A 17130-nucleotide genomic window follows, 5' to 3' on the forward strand; every position below is an offset into this window, starting at 1 on the left:
CATATCATTTTACTCCCTCATGATGCCATCTATTTTGTGAAGTGCACTAGTCCCTCCTGCAGCAAAGCACCCCCACAACATGATGTTGCCACCCCCATGCTTCACGGTTGGGATGGTGTTCTTCAGCTTGCAAGCGACCCCTTTTTCCTCCAAACATAACAATAGACATTATGGCCAAACAGTTCTATTTTTGTTTCATCAGACCAGAGCACATTCCTCCAAAAAGTACGATCTTTGTCCCCATGTGCAGTTGTGAAGTGCACTAGTCCCTCCTTCAGCAAAGCTGTTGTTCTGGGATTGATTTGCACTTTTCGCACCAAAGTACGTTCATCTCTAGGAGACAGAACACGTCTCCTTCCTGAGCGGTATGATGGCTGCCTGGTCCCATGGTGTTTATACTTGCATACTATTGTTTGTACAGATGAACGTGGTACCTTCAGGCATTTGGAAATTGCTCCCAAGGATGAACTAGACTTGTGGAGGTCTACAATTTCTTTCTGAGGTCTTTGCTAATTTCTTTTGATTTTCCCATGATGTCAAGCAAAGAGGCACTGAGTTTGAAGGTAGGCCTTGAAATACATCCACAGGTACACATCCAATTGACTCAAATGATGTCAATTAGCCTATCAGAAGCTTCTAAAGCCATGACATCATTTTCTGGAATTTTCCAAGCTGTTTAAAGGCACAGTCAACTTAGTGTATGTACACTTCTGACCCACTGGAATTGTGATACAGTGAATTATAAGTGAAATAATCTGTCTGTAAACAATTGTTGGAAAAATTACTCGTGTCATGCACAAAGTAGATGTCCTAAACGACTTGCCAAAACTATAGTTTGTTAACATGAAATTTGTAGAGTGGTTGAAAAGAGAGTTGTAATGACTCCAACCTAAGTGTATATAAACTTCTGATTTCAACGGTATATGTTAATGAACCGGTAACAACATTGGCATACTGATTGACAGTTGTTAGAGTGTCAGTAAATGCATGGGCTATTGTAAACACAGAACAAGAACCAAAAAAGACCATGCTTTTTTTTTCTCACTAAATGTAATCCATAGAAGCATGCTTTGGAGGAAGGATTGTTGACATATATTTGACATTTGTATTTTAAAGCATAATTGAGAAATAATTAATAGAAGCTGGAATATTTGTGATATTTTGGCCTTGATTATGGCAAGTCAGTTTATATTTGGCTTGGCTAGCTAGCTAACCAGCTAGGTAATATTATTTGAATAATGGAGCAACACCAGACCAACAACATCAGCTTTTTGGCCCCCTGCACATGGGAAGTGTTCTGCGTTGTGAGGGGATGCAGACCTCTGCTGATTTGTGGTGGTCTTACTGGCGCTTTGACAGTCGCCGAAGGATCACCCTGGTGGGTGCTACATTTCAGTAGTGGACAATCCAGCCTACCTATGGAGGAGCAGCTGTGACTTTTGAAAAGATGACGAGGTGCACGGTGAAGAGCTCCAGGGCCTATCTATTAGGTGTCTCTACCTCCCTGACTGACTGTACCATCTATGCTCCCTCCTCTTAAGATACTACCCTTCCGAAATGCCTATCACCTAAAGCTATGGAAGACCATCGCCCAAAAACTGCCAGATCCCTACATTTGTTTTGTTAAATTGTATTTGGTTTATTTGATTTTTAAAGCTACTTTGAGATTCTACTTGTAATGAAAAGCGCCTCCTTTAGGCCTCCTTTAAGAGTCCAAAATGTTTCATCTGTAGGTACCAAGCAAAAGTTGGAGTCATATGAAGCTTTACCGCTCGCTCTGTAATATGAGTAGTATTATAATCATACATTTATGAATATTGAAAAATATAAACATTAATATAGAAAATTGTAGATTTGGCAAATGTACTCAATATATATCAAAGATATCAAAGTTCCAGTGTGGGATCTCTTCTACTATTAAAGATATGATCCAATTTGTAAGCATTTCCAACAAAGTTGACGTGAAAATTGATTCAAAATGGTTGCCCTCTGCTGGTAATCTGCAGGATGTGCAATGATACAAGTAAAAAGAGGGCTGTGTTCGGGTGCATTGCCTATTATGCCAATTTCTCTGTATAATTGTTAAACTGGCAAAAATCCCACTCAGGAACTTTGATATGCCCATAGAGTATATTATGTTTAACAAGATATAGAAAAATGTGCCACATCAAAACATTAATATTTTCAATATGTATGTTTATATTTGTCTATATTCATAAATTAATGCATGTTATTGAAATCAAAATACTACTCATATTACAGAGCGAGCGGTAAAGCTTCATATGACTCCAACTTTTGCTTTGTACCTACAGATGAAACATGAAGTCTTAAAGGAGGCTTGGGTAAGGCTATAATGTCACAAATATTCCAACTTCAATCAATTATTTCTCAATAACTATATGATACAAATGTCAAAGACAAATCACTAATAACCCCCCTGCCACATGCTGAAGTCACACTCAAGCTCTTATGTCAGGGACTTGGACTTAAACAACAGTGAAGATGATGCAAACTTATATTTACGTTCTTGACCATGTGAGACTCAGTGCCCTACGCTTAGACTAGACCCCCCCCCCACGCACACGTCTATTTCTAAAGGCACAAGCACTGTTCATGACACAAACTGTTCACACCTCTCTTGTTGGTGGAGAGAATTTAGAAAGTTTAAAGCTTATTTACTGCAATTCTACACCTTTTGTCATATGGTGCAAAGAGGATTTTGCCATTTTAAAGCACATTTTCTTGCAATTCTAAACATTTTGCCATGTGATATTTGAATGAAAAAAATACAACAATATCCATTGGCAAAAAAAACTAAATAAAAACACATTAGCTGACATGGGCTAGTTGATCTGGACATTTCTGACAAGTTATAAATAGCTCTCTAAGGTATGCAATGACTAACATGACAAGAGGAACTGATGATGCACTACCCAATTTTTAAATGTCACCTTGTGCATTCTACTATTACAACTTTCAAGAGTAAGTTTAAGTTTAAAGTTCCTTGAAAAAATAAATAATAATTTGTTCGTTTTTTTTTTTTTCTGCCAACCCCTCATGCTCCCCCTAGGGGGCGCGCCCCACAGTTTTGGAACACACATGATCTGCCCAGCCAGCTCACCAGTGTTGAATGAACATACACGATCCAAATATTCTACAATAGACCTTAAGAAAAGATGCACCTGCTCCTCATATGACCTTCTTGTGATATCCAGCAGTTAGGTCAGAGTACCCTGCACATTGACTCGGTACCGGTACTCCTTGTACCGGTACCGAGTCAATGTGCCTCGTTATTGTTATTTTATAGTGATACTATTTGTTTTTACATTTTTTTAACTCTGCATTGTTGGGAAAGGGCTTGTAAGTAAGCATTTCACGATAAAGTTGTCTGTAGCTTCTGAAGTGTGGAAATACTTTTATGAATTTTCTTATGTTGCGATTGCTGAGTGCTACTTGTTGCTTGTCCTATGTTGCTCTGCATGTGCTTACTGATCATAGTACCATTTATTAATTTATTTATTTTTACCCCTTTTTCTCCCCATTTTCATGATATCCAATTGGTAGTTACAGTCTTATCTAATCGCTACAACTCCCGTACTGACTCGGGAGAGGCAAAGGTCGAGAGCCATCCGTCCTCTGAAACACGACCCTGCCAAGCCGCACTGCTTCTTGACACACTGCTCGCTTAACCTGGAAGCCAGCCACACCAATGTGCCGGAGGAAACAGAGTCCAACTGGCGACCGTGTCAGCACCCGGCCCGGTCCACCACAGGAGTCGCTAGGGCGCGATGGGACAAGGACATCCCGGCCGGTCTAACCCTCCCCTAACCTGGACGACGCTGGGCCAATTGTGCGCCGCTCATGGGTCTCCCGGTCTTGGCCTGATGCGACACAGCCCAGGATCAAATCCGGACCTGTAGTGAAGCCTCTAGCACTGCGATGCAGGGCCTTAGACCGCTGCGCCACTCGGGAGGCACTCACTGCTCATTATTTATCTGTATTGTTATTGTAATTGTTTTTAATAACCTGCCCAGGGACTGAAAGTTAGCCGGCTGGCTAAAACCAGCACTTTTACTGAAACGTTGATTAATGTGCACTGTCCCTGTAAAAATAAAATAAACTCAAAGTCTACACCTGTTGTATTCGGGGCATGTGACAAATAAACAATTATTTGATATCAGTTATTGGGCATAGCCTCAGTGTTCGTGGCATAAATAGGGTCTTCTAATGCCAGATCACATTGCAACATCTGTCTTGAGCATTACCTCAACAGAGCATAAACTCAAACCTCAGCCAGTTTATTTTCAATCTTTGTTATTATCAGCCAATGACTCCGTGGTACCCTGACCTCAAATGGTAGAGCATGTACTGACAAAATTGGCTAATAATATGTATAATAAAGTTGACCATGAAACCTTGACAACAAAAGCAGTTCCAAACCCTGTTTTGTATTGGATTGGATGCTGCAGTGTGAGTGTCACTTCATGATCCAGTGAAAACATGATGCTAGAAGTTATGCGGTCAGGTCACTTGTGAAAATGTCACTAAATGTAGTTTATTTTCAGGAATGGCCAGAGATATGGGCCTGAAGAGACTTCCATATGTCCAGTTCGGCAGCATGAGTAAAATGGTTGTGAACTTCTGTCACAGCACCTGCTAGTGCAGAAAGAGAAACTCAGAGACCTCCACGCATCATGACAAAGGTTTCCTCTCATGTTTCAAAATAATGCAATGTTTTGACCTCAGGTAAACAAATAGCCTCCATATACAATTTGATTTCTGAGAAGTTAATGTCATTAATATACGGTTCACGGGATGGGATCCTAATGTCTTTCACAGACCAGAAATGAGGATCCCCTCTGAACTGAGTCATAGCACCAGTTAAAAACATCTTAACTGCTGGGTTTTATAGATATCAAACAGACTGCCAGAGATGCCTGAACTAAGACATCATACAACCCCTGTGCGGCAATGTGGCAACATAATCCTCAACATAACACAGCACCAAGAGCACAATATACAGGACAAACATCCGTGTAAATGAATCATACCACAATGAAAATGTAAATAAAATAAAAAACTGATTAACTGAGAATTGGAAACTGTAAACAGACATTCAAAATGAAAATGGTAAATGGTAAAGGGTAAATGGTAAATGTTAAAGGGTAAAGGGTAAATGGTAAAGGGTAAATGGTAAATGGTAAAGGGTAAAGGGTAAATGGTAAAGGGTAAATGGTAAAGGGTAAAGGGTAAAGGGTAAAGGGTAAAGGGTAAATGGTAAATGGTAAAGGGTAAAGGGTAATGGGTAAAGGGTAAATGGTAAAGGGTAAATGGTAAAGGGTAAATGGTAAAGGGTAAAGGGTAAATGGTAAAGGGTAAATGGTAAAGGGTAAATGGTAAAGGGTAAATGGTAAAGGGTAAAGGGTAAAGGGTAATGGGTAAATGGTAAAGGGTAAAGGGTAAAGGGTAAATGGTAAAGGGTAAAGGGTAATGGGTAAATGGTAAAGGGTAAAGGGTAAAGGGTAAATGGTAAAGGGTAAATGGTAAAGGGTAAATGGTAAAGGGTAAAGGGTAATGGATAAATGGTAAAGGGTAAATGGTAAAGGGTAAATAGAAAGGGTAAATGGTAAAGGGTAAAGGGTAAAGGGTAAATGGTAAAGGGTAAAGGGTAAACAGAAAATGGCATGGATGCCAAGTCTTCCCAAATAATTTACCAATAAAAAATGATTAAAAAAAATATATATATTTTTAAAAATCTTTCGTCTCTCTGTGTTTCATAAAGGTCGTTCAATTCACAAGAGGCTGAATGTATCTCACCAGAGAAAGCATCCGAGCAAACAAAACAGCACCCCTCTGTCTCAGTATGTGTAGCGTATCTATGATGCAGTCTAGTCAAAAAGAGTATGACATTATTGCTGCCCGTAGCATTGAATACAAGGAAACCAGCGAGTATTTGGCCTCCCTTGATATATTTTTTTAGAATAGCCAATCAGCATTGAGTTAAACTGAATGAGCTCAGCTGTGATTTGAACATATGGTTTTCCGTAATTCTCTGTTCTAGCCAATGATTATAACAGTGATTCTGATCCAACCATAAATCCATACATTGTGCCCCTGGCCTGAGAGGATGGAAGTTCAACATGTAGCTAGATGTAGTATGCTAATGTTAACTAGCTGGCCTGGCGCATCGTTGCCCATGAGTTAGGCTAGCGAGGAAGCATTTTAGCCAGGTAGCCTAGGGATTCGAACCTGGTGTTCTGTACACCAGAAATACATCTTAGCCTGCTAAGCCGAAGCCTATAGGCAATTTATCTTGAGAAGCTAATTACATTTTTCTGGTCTCAGGCAAAGTTACTCAACACTAGGCAAAGTTACTCATCACGTGCGTGTTCACCAAACCACTTCTTCCTGGTTAGTTGTTTTCATGTTGAGTAACCTTGTCTGATACCTGAAGAGTTACATTGGCTATAGGCTTTGTTTTTGCGAACTAATGTGCTTTTCTGATGTGACACTTGTTCAAACCCTGTCATTCATATTTGTGCCGTGGCTCAAATGGGTTTCTGTGAGGAAAAGGAGGTCCAAGGATGGGGAATTGTAACTGAGGTGGTTCAGTTACCACACATTATTGATGAGTAGGCCTAACCTTGCCTGAGACCTAAAGAGTTGTTTTGGCTCCCTGAGTCAATGCCTAGGCTTCAGCTTAGCAGCCCAATGCTTTTCTGGAGCACAGGAGTGTTAGCACCCTGTGTGTTGGTTACACAAGTCTAAAATCTATTTACAGAGTGCTCGACATGGCGAGGATGTACTACTACATGGGGTGTGGTGTTGCTCTCCTTGTTCAAGCCTCCAAGAAAATCTGCGTTGCTTAATATAAGCAATTTGAAATTATTTACTTTTGATCCTTAAGTATATTTTAGCAATTACATTTACCTTTGATACTGAAGTATATTTAAAACCAAATACTTTTAGACTTTTACTCCAGTAGTATTTTACTGGGTGACTTTAATTTTCTATTAAGGTATCTTTACTTTTAAGTATGACAATTGGGTACTTTTTCCACTACTGGCATCAACCCAGTGGCCATTTTGCAAACTCCATATCATGTGCGCTACAGACACCCTGCTAACCAAACAACAGTGCTAGGTGAATGCACAGTTGAATTACAGGGTAACTACACTCAAAAATCTAAATTTAGTTTTTTCCCAGACTTTGAAAGTGGTCTCCAGATGTGGTTTAAGCTTTGTTGTGGACTTAGAACATCCAAAATTGTTGTTTTTTTTATTAGAAAAGTGCGACTTTGAAAGTGAAAACCTGAAGAAAAAAAAGAAAAAAATCAGAAACCTGTGTATTTCAGACTTAGTTGACAGTCTCATTTATCTATTTCAATAGTAGTTCTACTATTTGCCTACTTGCACAGTACAGCTTGGATTGGCCTGACTGTGAAAGACCAATATGGGCTTGATCATTTTAGGTCATTCAGAATGGATGTCAGAGTTTGTCATAGAATTTTTGACACAGGGCACCTTTCCTTCACCGGGCGGGCTGTTTGAGAAATGTTGGGCAAAATTAGAGTATGCCCACATCTCCAGGCACCACTGCTATATAATGTAGCCTATCACAAAACGACAAGTTGTGTTCTACTTATTGTGGGTTATATGTCTATTTGTGTACATTTTTCAACTAAACACAAGACACATCTTATGATTATGTCTATAGGACTGTATGGCGCAGACCCAGTCCATATTTCTTTCAGGTCAAAAGAAAATCTGTCTATTGCTCTAATGGGATTGAGCACAGTGGAAAATTGCAATGGTATACTGCCCCTTCAGTCTCTGCTATGTCCTATACAACTGCTGATCATAAACTTTTAACGGACAAGGAGAAGGAACAACTTCACAGCAAGCTTGAAGCCCGACCAACACCATCCTTTTTATGTAAACTGAGACTAAAACTACAAATGCATTCCAAATAGGCCATGCAAAGATTGTTCGTTAAAAAGTAAGCCTGCTATTAAGCTTATCCACATATGCAATAAAGGAAAGAAAGAACATTTTTCATTTCTGCCATTTGAAATATAGCTGAATATTAGGATAGATTTCGGTCTCAACGTCAACAGTGAAGAGGCGACTCCGGAATGCTGGCCTTCTAGGCAGAGTTCCTCTATCCAGTATCTGTGTTCTTTTGCCCATCTTAATCTTTTATTTTTATTGGCCAGTCTGAGATATGGCTTTTTCTTTGCAACTCTGCCTAGAAAGGCCAGCATCCCGGAGTTGCCTCTTCACTGTTGATATTGAGACTGGTGTTTTGCGGGTACTATTTAATGAAGCTGCTAGTTGAGGACTTGTGAGGCGTCTGTTTCTCAAACTAGACACTCTAATATACTTGTCCTCTTGCTCAGTTGTGCACTGGGGCCTCCCACTCCTCTTTCTATTCTGGTTAGAGCCAGTTTGCGCTGTTCGGTGAAGGGAATTGTACACAGCGTTGTACGAGATCTTAAGTTTCTTGGTAATTTCTCGCATGGAATAGCCTTCATTTCTCAGAACAAGAATAGACTGACGAGTTTCAGAAGAAAGTTCTTTGTTTCTGGCAATTTTTAACCTGTAATCGGACCCACAAATGCTGATGCTCCAGATACTCAACTAGTCTAATGAAGGCCAGATTTATTTCTTCTTTAATCAGAACAACAGTTTTCAGCTGTACTAACATTATTGCAAAAGAGTTTTCTAATGATCAATTAGCCTTTTAAAATTATAAACTTGGATTAGTTAACACAACGTGCCATTGGAACACAAGAGTGATGGTTGCTGATAATGGGCCTCTGTACGCCTATGTAGATATTCCATTAAAAATCAGCCGTTTCCAGCTACAATAGTCATTTACAACATTAACAATGTCTACATTGTATTTCTGATCAATTTGATGTTATTGTAATGGACAAAAAAAAATGCATTCTGACCTGTAAAGGTGTTATTTGTTAGTGTTTAGTTTGGTCAGGACGTGGCAGGGGGTATTTGTTTTATGTGGTTCAGGGTGGTTGTGTGTATGTGTCCATGTAGAGAGGGGTATTTGATTTATTAGTCCAGGGTTTTGGTTATTGTTCTATGTTAGTTTATTTCTATGTTCTGTCTAGTCATTTGTATTTCTATGTTTAGTTAATTGGTGTTGGGGCCTTCAGTTGGAGGCAGCTGTCTATCGTTGCCTCTGATTGAAGGTCCTATAATTAGGGGTGTGTTTGTATTGTGGGTAGTTGTATTCTGTTTTGTGCCTGTCACCTGACAGAACTGTTAGTGTCGTTTCTGTTAATTGTATGTGTTTATTTTGTTTCTCCTTAAATATTAAAAAGAGAAGATGAGTATACACTTCCCTGTTGCGTCTTGGTCCTCCACACACGACAATCGTTACAAGTTGTGATGTGTGTTTAGCATGAATGTATGAGTGCGTGTATGTGTGCGTGCATGGATGAGTGCATATCTGTGGGTGTGCACGTGAGTGAGTGCATGTGTGCTAAGTTGCGGAGAGTCTGTGCAGGTGGTCAATCCAGTTCAAGTGTTCAGCAGTCTGATGGCTTGTAGATAGAAACTGTCTCTGAGCTTGTTGGTATCAGACCTCAAGCTCCGATGTCGTCTGCCCGACAGTAAGGGAGAGAACAGCTCATGGCTGGAGTGAGTGGGGTCCTTGATGATGCGGGCCTTCCTCGGGCACTGTTTCGAGTAGCTAGATGGGAGGGAGCACGGTACCAGTGATGTCCTGGAATGTCTTCACCACCCGCTGGAGTGTATGAAGTGTCTAATTTTTGTTTTTAGCAATAATAGGCTAGCCTATTAGTTTCATAAAATATTTGATAGATTTCCTTGTAAATACACGGTGGATACATTACATTGTAACGGCTGTCGTAGAGAGGGGACCAAAGCGCAGCATGTTGATTGCTCATGATTAATATTTATTTTAACTCAGAACACTAAAGAAAAAATAACAAAGAGAAAACGAAAGCACACAGTTCTGTCAGGTACATAAACTAAAAAGACAACTACCCACAAACACAGGTGGACAAAAACCCTACTTAAGTATGATCTCCAATTAGAGACAACGAGGACCAGCTGCCTCTAATTGGAGATCCCCCCCCCCAAAAAAAAAACATAGAAAACTAGAACCTAAACAGAACTACAAGACATAGAAAAACACAAAACACCCCCGTCACGCCCTGACCTACTCTACCATAGAAAATAACATCTTACTATGGTAAGTCAGAGTCCCCAAAGTCAGAGTCCCCAAAGGTGCGGACTCTGACTGCACCTAAACACAACAACCCCCCCCAAAAAACAAACAAAAGGGAGGGTAGGGTGGGTAACTCCTGTCTATGGCGGCTCTAGTGCAGTCCACATAAACTTATCCTCCAGCGGATCCTCCAGCAGAGGCGGCGGCTCCAGTTTGGGGCGTAACCCCCGCTGATCCCTCTGCTTCAGTACCCCCGGACCGTCGGAGGAGGAACCGGACTGTAGATCATCGCCAGAGGCTCTGTGCTGCAGACCGCCGCCGGAGGTTCCGGGCTGCAGACAGCCATCTCAGGAGGCTCCAGACTGGGAGGCGTCGCTGGAGGCTCCGTGCCGCCGGGGAGCGTCGCTGGAGGCTCCGTGTCATGGATCATCACTACAGGTCCCGCGCCATGGATCATCACTGGAGGCTTTGTACCATGGATTATCCCTACAGGCTCCGGGCCATGGATCGTCACTGGAGGCTTCGTGCCATGGATCGTCACTGGAGGCTTCGTGCCATGGATCGTCACTGGAGGCTTCGTGCCATGGATCGTCACTGGAGGCTTCGTGCCATGGATCGTCACTGGAGGCTTCGTGCCATGGATCGTCACTGGAGGCTTCGTGCCATGGATCGTCACTGGAGGCTTCGTGCCATGGATCGTCACTGGAGGCTTCGTGCCATGGATCGTCACTGGAGGCTTCGTGCCATGGATCATCACTGGAGGCTTCGTGCCATGGAGCTGGAATAGGTCTCACCGGACTAGGGAGACGCACTGGAGACCGGGTGCGCAGAGCTGGCACAGGGTATACTGGGCCGTGGAGGCGCACTGGAGGGAGAGTGCGAGGAACAGGCACAGGACGTACTTGGCTGTGGAGGCACACTGGAGAGAGAGTGCGAGGAGCAGGCACATGCTCACCACGATAAGCACGGGGAGTTGGCTCAGGTCTCAACCCTGACTCCGCCCAAAAAAAATTTTGGGGCTGCCTCTCGTGCTTCCCCGGCAGGCTTCTGTATCTTTCCAATACTTGCCCCCAAGTCCAGTCTATCCTCTCTCGCAACTCCTCCAGAGACCAGGAATCCATCTCCTCCCGGGCACGCTGCTTGATCCAGTCGTGGTGGGTAGTTCTGTAACGGCTGTCGTAGAGAGGGGACCAAAGCGCAGCGTGTTGATTGCTCATGATGAATATTTATTTTAACTCAGAACACTAAAGAAAAAATAACAAAGTGAAAGCGCACAGTTCTGTCAGGTACAGAAAACTAAACAGAAGACAACTACCCACAAACACAGGTGGAAAAAAACCCTACTTAAGTATGATCTCCAATTAGAGACAACGAGGACCACCTGCCTCTAATTGGAGATCATCCCAAAAAACAACAACATAGAAATAGAAAACTAGAATCTAAACATAGAACTACAAAACATAGAAAAACACAAAACACCCCCTGTCACGCCCTGACCTACTCTACCATAGAAAATAACATCTTACTATGGTCAGGACGTGACATACATAAAGGATTTTTAAAAGAGCGAAGATTTAACATACCTGGAGAAAAGTAGCTGCATTAATGCATTAAGTGTGTGATTAAGTGTAGCCTACTGTACAGTTGCATACACTGTACTGGCAGAAGATGGTGGAATTGTACCATGTCATTTCCCTTTACATTTTTTCTTTGAATTCCATAAATTGCTGTAGTTACAGAATTCTCAAGAAACCTAGCCAATCGTGGAAGATCCATTGAGTTGTATTAGAAAACATAACAGAAATACTTCTGAAAATGATTGTCCATCATTCAGCTATAGAGATGCTCAATGTTGTGTATTTGACAGTTATGGTGATGACATATTGAAATGTGCTGCAATTTGAGAAAAGGTTACACAGAAAAATGTTGAAATGGTTTGACATGATGTCTTCTCATGGAGTTTCAAGATTTGTATGTTGCGATTTTCAGGTTAGCATTAGGGTATAACCGGTAATGTCAGTGTCTGTCTGAAACATTTTAAACCTGAGAGCTGAATTGTTTTTATAAAGTATACATATTCAAAGCGATCATCCATACAGAAAGGGCTACATCCCAAGGAGACTGATTGGATAGGTAGGAAGCTAGGGGGTTGGAAAGATGTAGAGTTGAACTTGCAGGAGAAAAACTCCCCACCCTACTCAGCACATTACACACACACACACACACACACACACACACACACACACACACACACACACACACACACACACACACACACACACACACACACACACACACCTAAAAAAATACATATTTAATATTATTATTTCAGCACAAAACTATACTGGTAACTAAGCTCAAACAGCATGTTTAGTATTTCATTGCCATCAACTCAAACACTTAAACACAGGGCTAATTTAGTCATAAAAGTAGGCTAAATCAGACATTGTTTTTAAATCCATACAAAAGTGTGCTCTGAAAAGCGATAATCCAGCAAAGAGGCTCACTAAGAACAAAATGCCTGTGGGTGGTTGGAAGGCTACTTTATTGGAGCAGTGGATGTGAAGCTGCCTATGAAAATCATCTCAGATCAGTTTTTAGGACATGCTTGTCACTATGCATGTAACTCACTATAAGCCTGGATTAGTGAGTCCACAGGACCAGCAATATTAACCTCTAAAGGAGAATAATATGCAGCTCAAAAGGTATTATGAACATTCTTTCATAATCCCCAATAAATTGATTTGACTTTCATCATTTGCCTCAGCATTGTAAGTCCCAAATGGCCTCCAGCTCAAGGTTTGGCTTCAACATAGTTGGATACTGAAAACAGGCATATTGCAGAAGTGTAATTATACATATTACCTACTGCATTTCGAGGTCAACTACCCAATCTATAATTTGATTAATTGGGTGTTTTGAGGGAGGAAATAAGACAAATCTCGCTGTAAGAGAAGTTGTAGATCGTTTCAGATTGTGTTCACCGTGTCAGAACTTTAATATTAAAAGAGGATGCATGCTCAAAATGCTCTCGACGCTCAACAAAGCGTCCATTGCAGAATTACAGTAGCCTAGATCCATGTGTGAATGCATATGGATTGCTCTGGGCTAAATCATAACATGTTAACCACTTTCAATGTATGATCATTCTTCTAAACAACTTTACCATCTAAAATACCACAAAAAGTAAGGACACTCTCTTGATGGCCATTGGTCATACATGCCATACTGTAGGCCTATATGTCATCTGAGCCAATGAACTGTCCAGTTTAAGACATTGAAATGTTCTTATTCATTATTCATTCATCATCTAAGATGTCAAATAATAACTTATTCCTGCTCTAAGACCGACCTTTTTCAAAACACCACATTTATGTGCACTCTTTATTTTGATCAGTCAATCAATATCTTAGGCCTATTAGAAACAAAATCAATCGCAACTCTTTTTAACTTAATAGGGTACCTTTGCGTGAGGTGGGATAAACTCACCTGATTCCCAAAAACGCCGATGGAACAGGCGGTCGACACCTCTTCGGACCCAAACCAAACCGATGCCAGGCGGGAGGGCATCCCAAGGATGAAGACCTGGGATAGGGAACTTGCAAACTGTCCGAGCATCGTCACCCAAAATAAGTTTGACCTGACGCTGGCCACCTTGATCCATGTCCCAAGACAATTAATGGCGGTGGCCATCAGTGCTATGAGCCGCAGTCCCTTTTTGTCCAAAAGCCAGGAGACAGGCCATATAAAGGGAATATAGGTCAGCATATAGACCATTGACATCCAGTCAATGGTAAAAGAGTCCACATTGTAGAATTTCATGAAGATATTGTTGATTATTCCGTATTGGATCCATTGAAATGCGTTGCACAGGGAGTAACAGCTGAAAAGGAACATCATCACCCATCTCCTTTTGTATAAACGCGTGGTAGTTGAAGGCCTATTGTCCTGGTTCTCATTCGAGATGCTCGTACATTCAATTTGTTCCTCCAAGTCCACGGATTTGGAAGGGTTCGTTTTCCTCAGATCCAGACCATTTTTCTCCTCTTTCATTTCTTTGTTATCAAAGTCAGGGTTGTCGCCCATAATGACAAAGTTTTTGGGTACCCTTGGGTACCTGCGCGCACTGTAAGTTTAGTCTACAGAAACTGCAACTTAAACACATAGGGCTATGTATTATTCAAAATGAGCATGCAGTGTAGGCTAACGCGCAACACATCTAAACGTTTTAAATGTGCAACCAACGTCAAAATGCTCGGTGAGCAATATGTTCTAACTAGCTATTAAAAAGCAGAAAACTGCAAGCCAAATAGTAAACCAGGGTATAATGTTGACTAATGTTAAATATCATCTCTTATTATATAATGATACAAAGTTCCAAAACTTGAAATGGGGAATCATACATACAGCCTATGTTTCTCATAACATAAAAATGTCCCGAATAGGTCCGTGATAGTGCTTTTGCTCTGAGAGAAATTCCAATCGGCTTATTATAACACCACGTGATGTCCAAACGCTATCTCCACCCTGATGGAAGTTGAACCAATGACAAGGAAAACTTCCGCACGCGACGTGACTGAGAGAACAAATTATAATTTGCATTTAATGACCCATATTGCTTCTTACAAACATGTTTCTTGCTAAATATGACAATGAATTAACAAACAAACATTGTACACGATTACAGTGGCGTCATTAGGCCTGGGCTTGAAGGGCTTCAGCCCAGATGTTTTTGATCAAGCCATGTTTTTTGATCCCCCACCCCTACAGCACCAGTTAGATGTCAATGTCATCACTCAGCAAAATGTTTGTCACTCAATCAGTCTGCACCATAGCACAGAGCAATTATGGATATTCAAATTGTATTCCGAAGGAGTGGCAAAAAGACGAGCAGGTTGAGGCAACAGTGAATGAGGTGGAGAGGGCAAAACCAGCAGAAATTCAAAGTGCAGCAGAGGCAGCAGAGTTAGCCACAGGTTTGTGCAGGGTTGGTGGTAGCTAACTAGCTGGTCTCCCTCAGTATAAGGGTTGGCTAATGATAATAAGCTAGCGTTAGTACTCAGCATCCTTAAGCTATTGGCTGCCAGTCAGAGTTAATGAACAGTATATTTAGTGAATGGGCAAGCTAAGGATGTTGATATAAGCAGTGGTGACTTGTCATTCAGGGCAAGTGGGGCAGAGCCCCAATTTTTTGGCAAAAACAGGCTTGCCTGTTTTGCATGTTATTTTGGCATTAATACGTGTCACATACCAGTTTGCAAACAATGTCAAAATAATATATATCATTGAGTTAATAAAGTCGCATACAAACATGGTCTCTTTTTTTTCTTGAGTAATGCATGTGTTTCAGCCAAGCTCAGTGCTTTCTGTTGTGGTGGGGCAAGCCAGAAGAAAATATGGAGCGTTGCGTCGTGATTGGCTCAGTGTTCTGTCACTCAATAACCTATTTTAGATAAATGTAATCATCAAATATTGTAAGAGCTTTCATTGTCTGCTTATATGCCCACTTTGTTTAGCCTACAGTTCTAACTTGGTGTACAGGGAGAGCACTGTAACAACGGCCCATGTTTTGAATTATGTTGCTGTACATTTCCAAAGTGCTAAACAAATAGTTATATTGACGAACATTACGTCCGTCCTAGCGCGCTCATTGTCTTAATCGAAATTACGGATTGCCTCTTATCTGCTTGTCGTCCCCTTATGCCATAGTTTGTACATCTCAATTGTCAGTAGAACCACATTTGTTTAAGCAAGTCAGCTATATCAGCTATATTTTTTAATGAGGCTGAAGGAATTGTTTTGCTGCCAGACAAGGCTCCGCTGATAGCCAGGTGTAGCAGTGGTAAGATGTTGGGACAGCTTTATGTCGGCCCTAACAGTTTGTGGGCACCATTTGTCACCGTTGTAGTGCAATTCATGTATTGTTGAGTGTTGTGTTGTGTAGTGGCTGTGCTGGCATGCATTCCATTTATTATTATTTTTTGCCCCACCAGATTTATATGCTGAAATCACCACTGGATATAAATCATGATATTAGGAACAGGGTTTATTTCCAGCAAGTGTATTTGATGGGTTTAGTTTCTGTAGCTAGTGTGGCTGGCTATCCACATTGGTAGCTACTGGCTGGCTAGCTAGTTAAGACAGAAGAGATGAGAGAATGTTTTTCTGACTGAAGCACATATCTTCTGACAGTGACACAGTGCCGACCTGTGGACTGAACCTGAACTTTACTACAACATATTTAACCATGTTTAAAATTAGTAATGTTGAGGTAGAACTGACAAAATGAAATGAATCATAGAGGTCTTATAACCTATTCCATTCTACAGGTAAACATGCTTAGCTCATGTCTGTTATTTCTATACAGGCTATCTTTTTTATTTTATTTTATTTAACCTTTATTTAACTAGGCAAGTCAGTTAAGAACAAATTCTTATTTACAATGATGGCCTAGGAACAGTGGGTTAACTGCCTTGTTCAGGGGCAGAACGACTGATTTATAGCTATCTCACAACAAATTTGTTTAAAAAAAAATGCCCATTAACCAATTGGTGAAATTAATTCATTGAGCTTTTATTTTTATTACTCTTTTTATTCACTTAGCTACTTACTTTTTCTATTGTTGTTGCATTGTCAATAGGTACATGCCAGTAAGCATTTAATTGCACTGTGTACTCCATATACAGTGCATTCGGAAAGCATTCAGACCCCTTCCCTTTTTCCACATTTTGTTACCTTACAGTCTTATTCTAAAATTGATTAAATAAATGTTTTCCTCATCAATCACACAATGCCCCATAATGACAAAGCGAAAACAGTTTTTCAGCAATGTTTGCAAATGTAATAAGTATTCAGACACTTTCTACTCCTGTTTCCATTGATCATCCTTGAGATGTATCTACAACTTGATTGGAG

General features: G+C 40.9%; 1 protein-coding gene across 1 annotated transcript in view; it reads right to left on the reverse strand.

Annotated features, from left to right (window-relative positions):
* The window catches only part of LOC106611046 (feline leukemia virus subgroup C receptor-related protein 2), a 32499-nt gene extending 17810 nt beyond the window's left edge, over positions 1 to 14689 (reverse strand). Inside the window, exon 1 of the mRNA XM_014210875.2 lies at positions 13705 to 14689. Coding sequence (XP_014066350.1) covers positions 13705 to 14301 — 597 coding nt within the window. The 5' untranslated portion in view covers positions 14302 to 14689. The remainder of the gene's footprint in view (positions 1 to 13704) is intronic.
* Positions 14690 to 17130: the final 2441 nt, after the last annotated feature.

The sequence above is a fragment of the Salmo salar genome, chromosome ssa09 (genome assembly GCF_905237065.1).
Source record: "Salmo salar chromosome ssa09, Ssal_v3.1, whole genome shotgun sequence".
Lineage (NCBI taxonomy): Eukaryota > Metazoa > Chordata > Actinopteri > Salmoniformes > Salmonidae > Salmo > Salmo salar.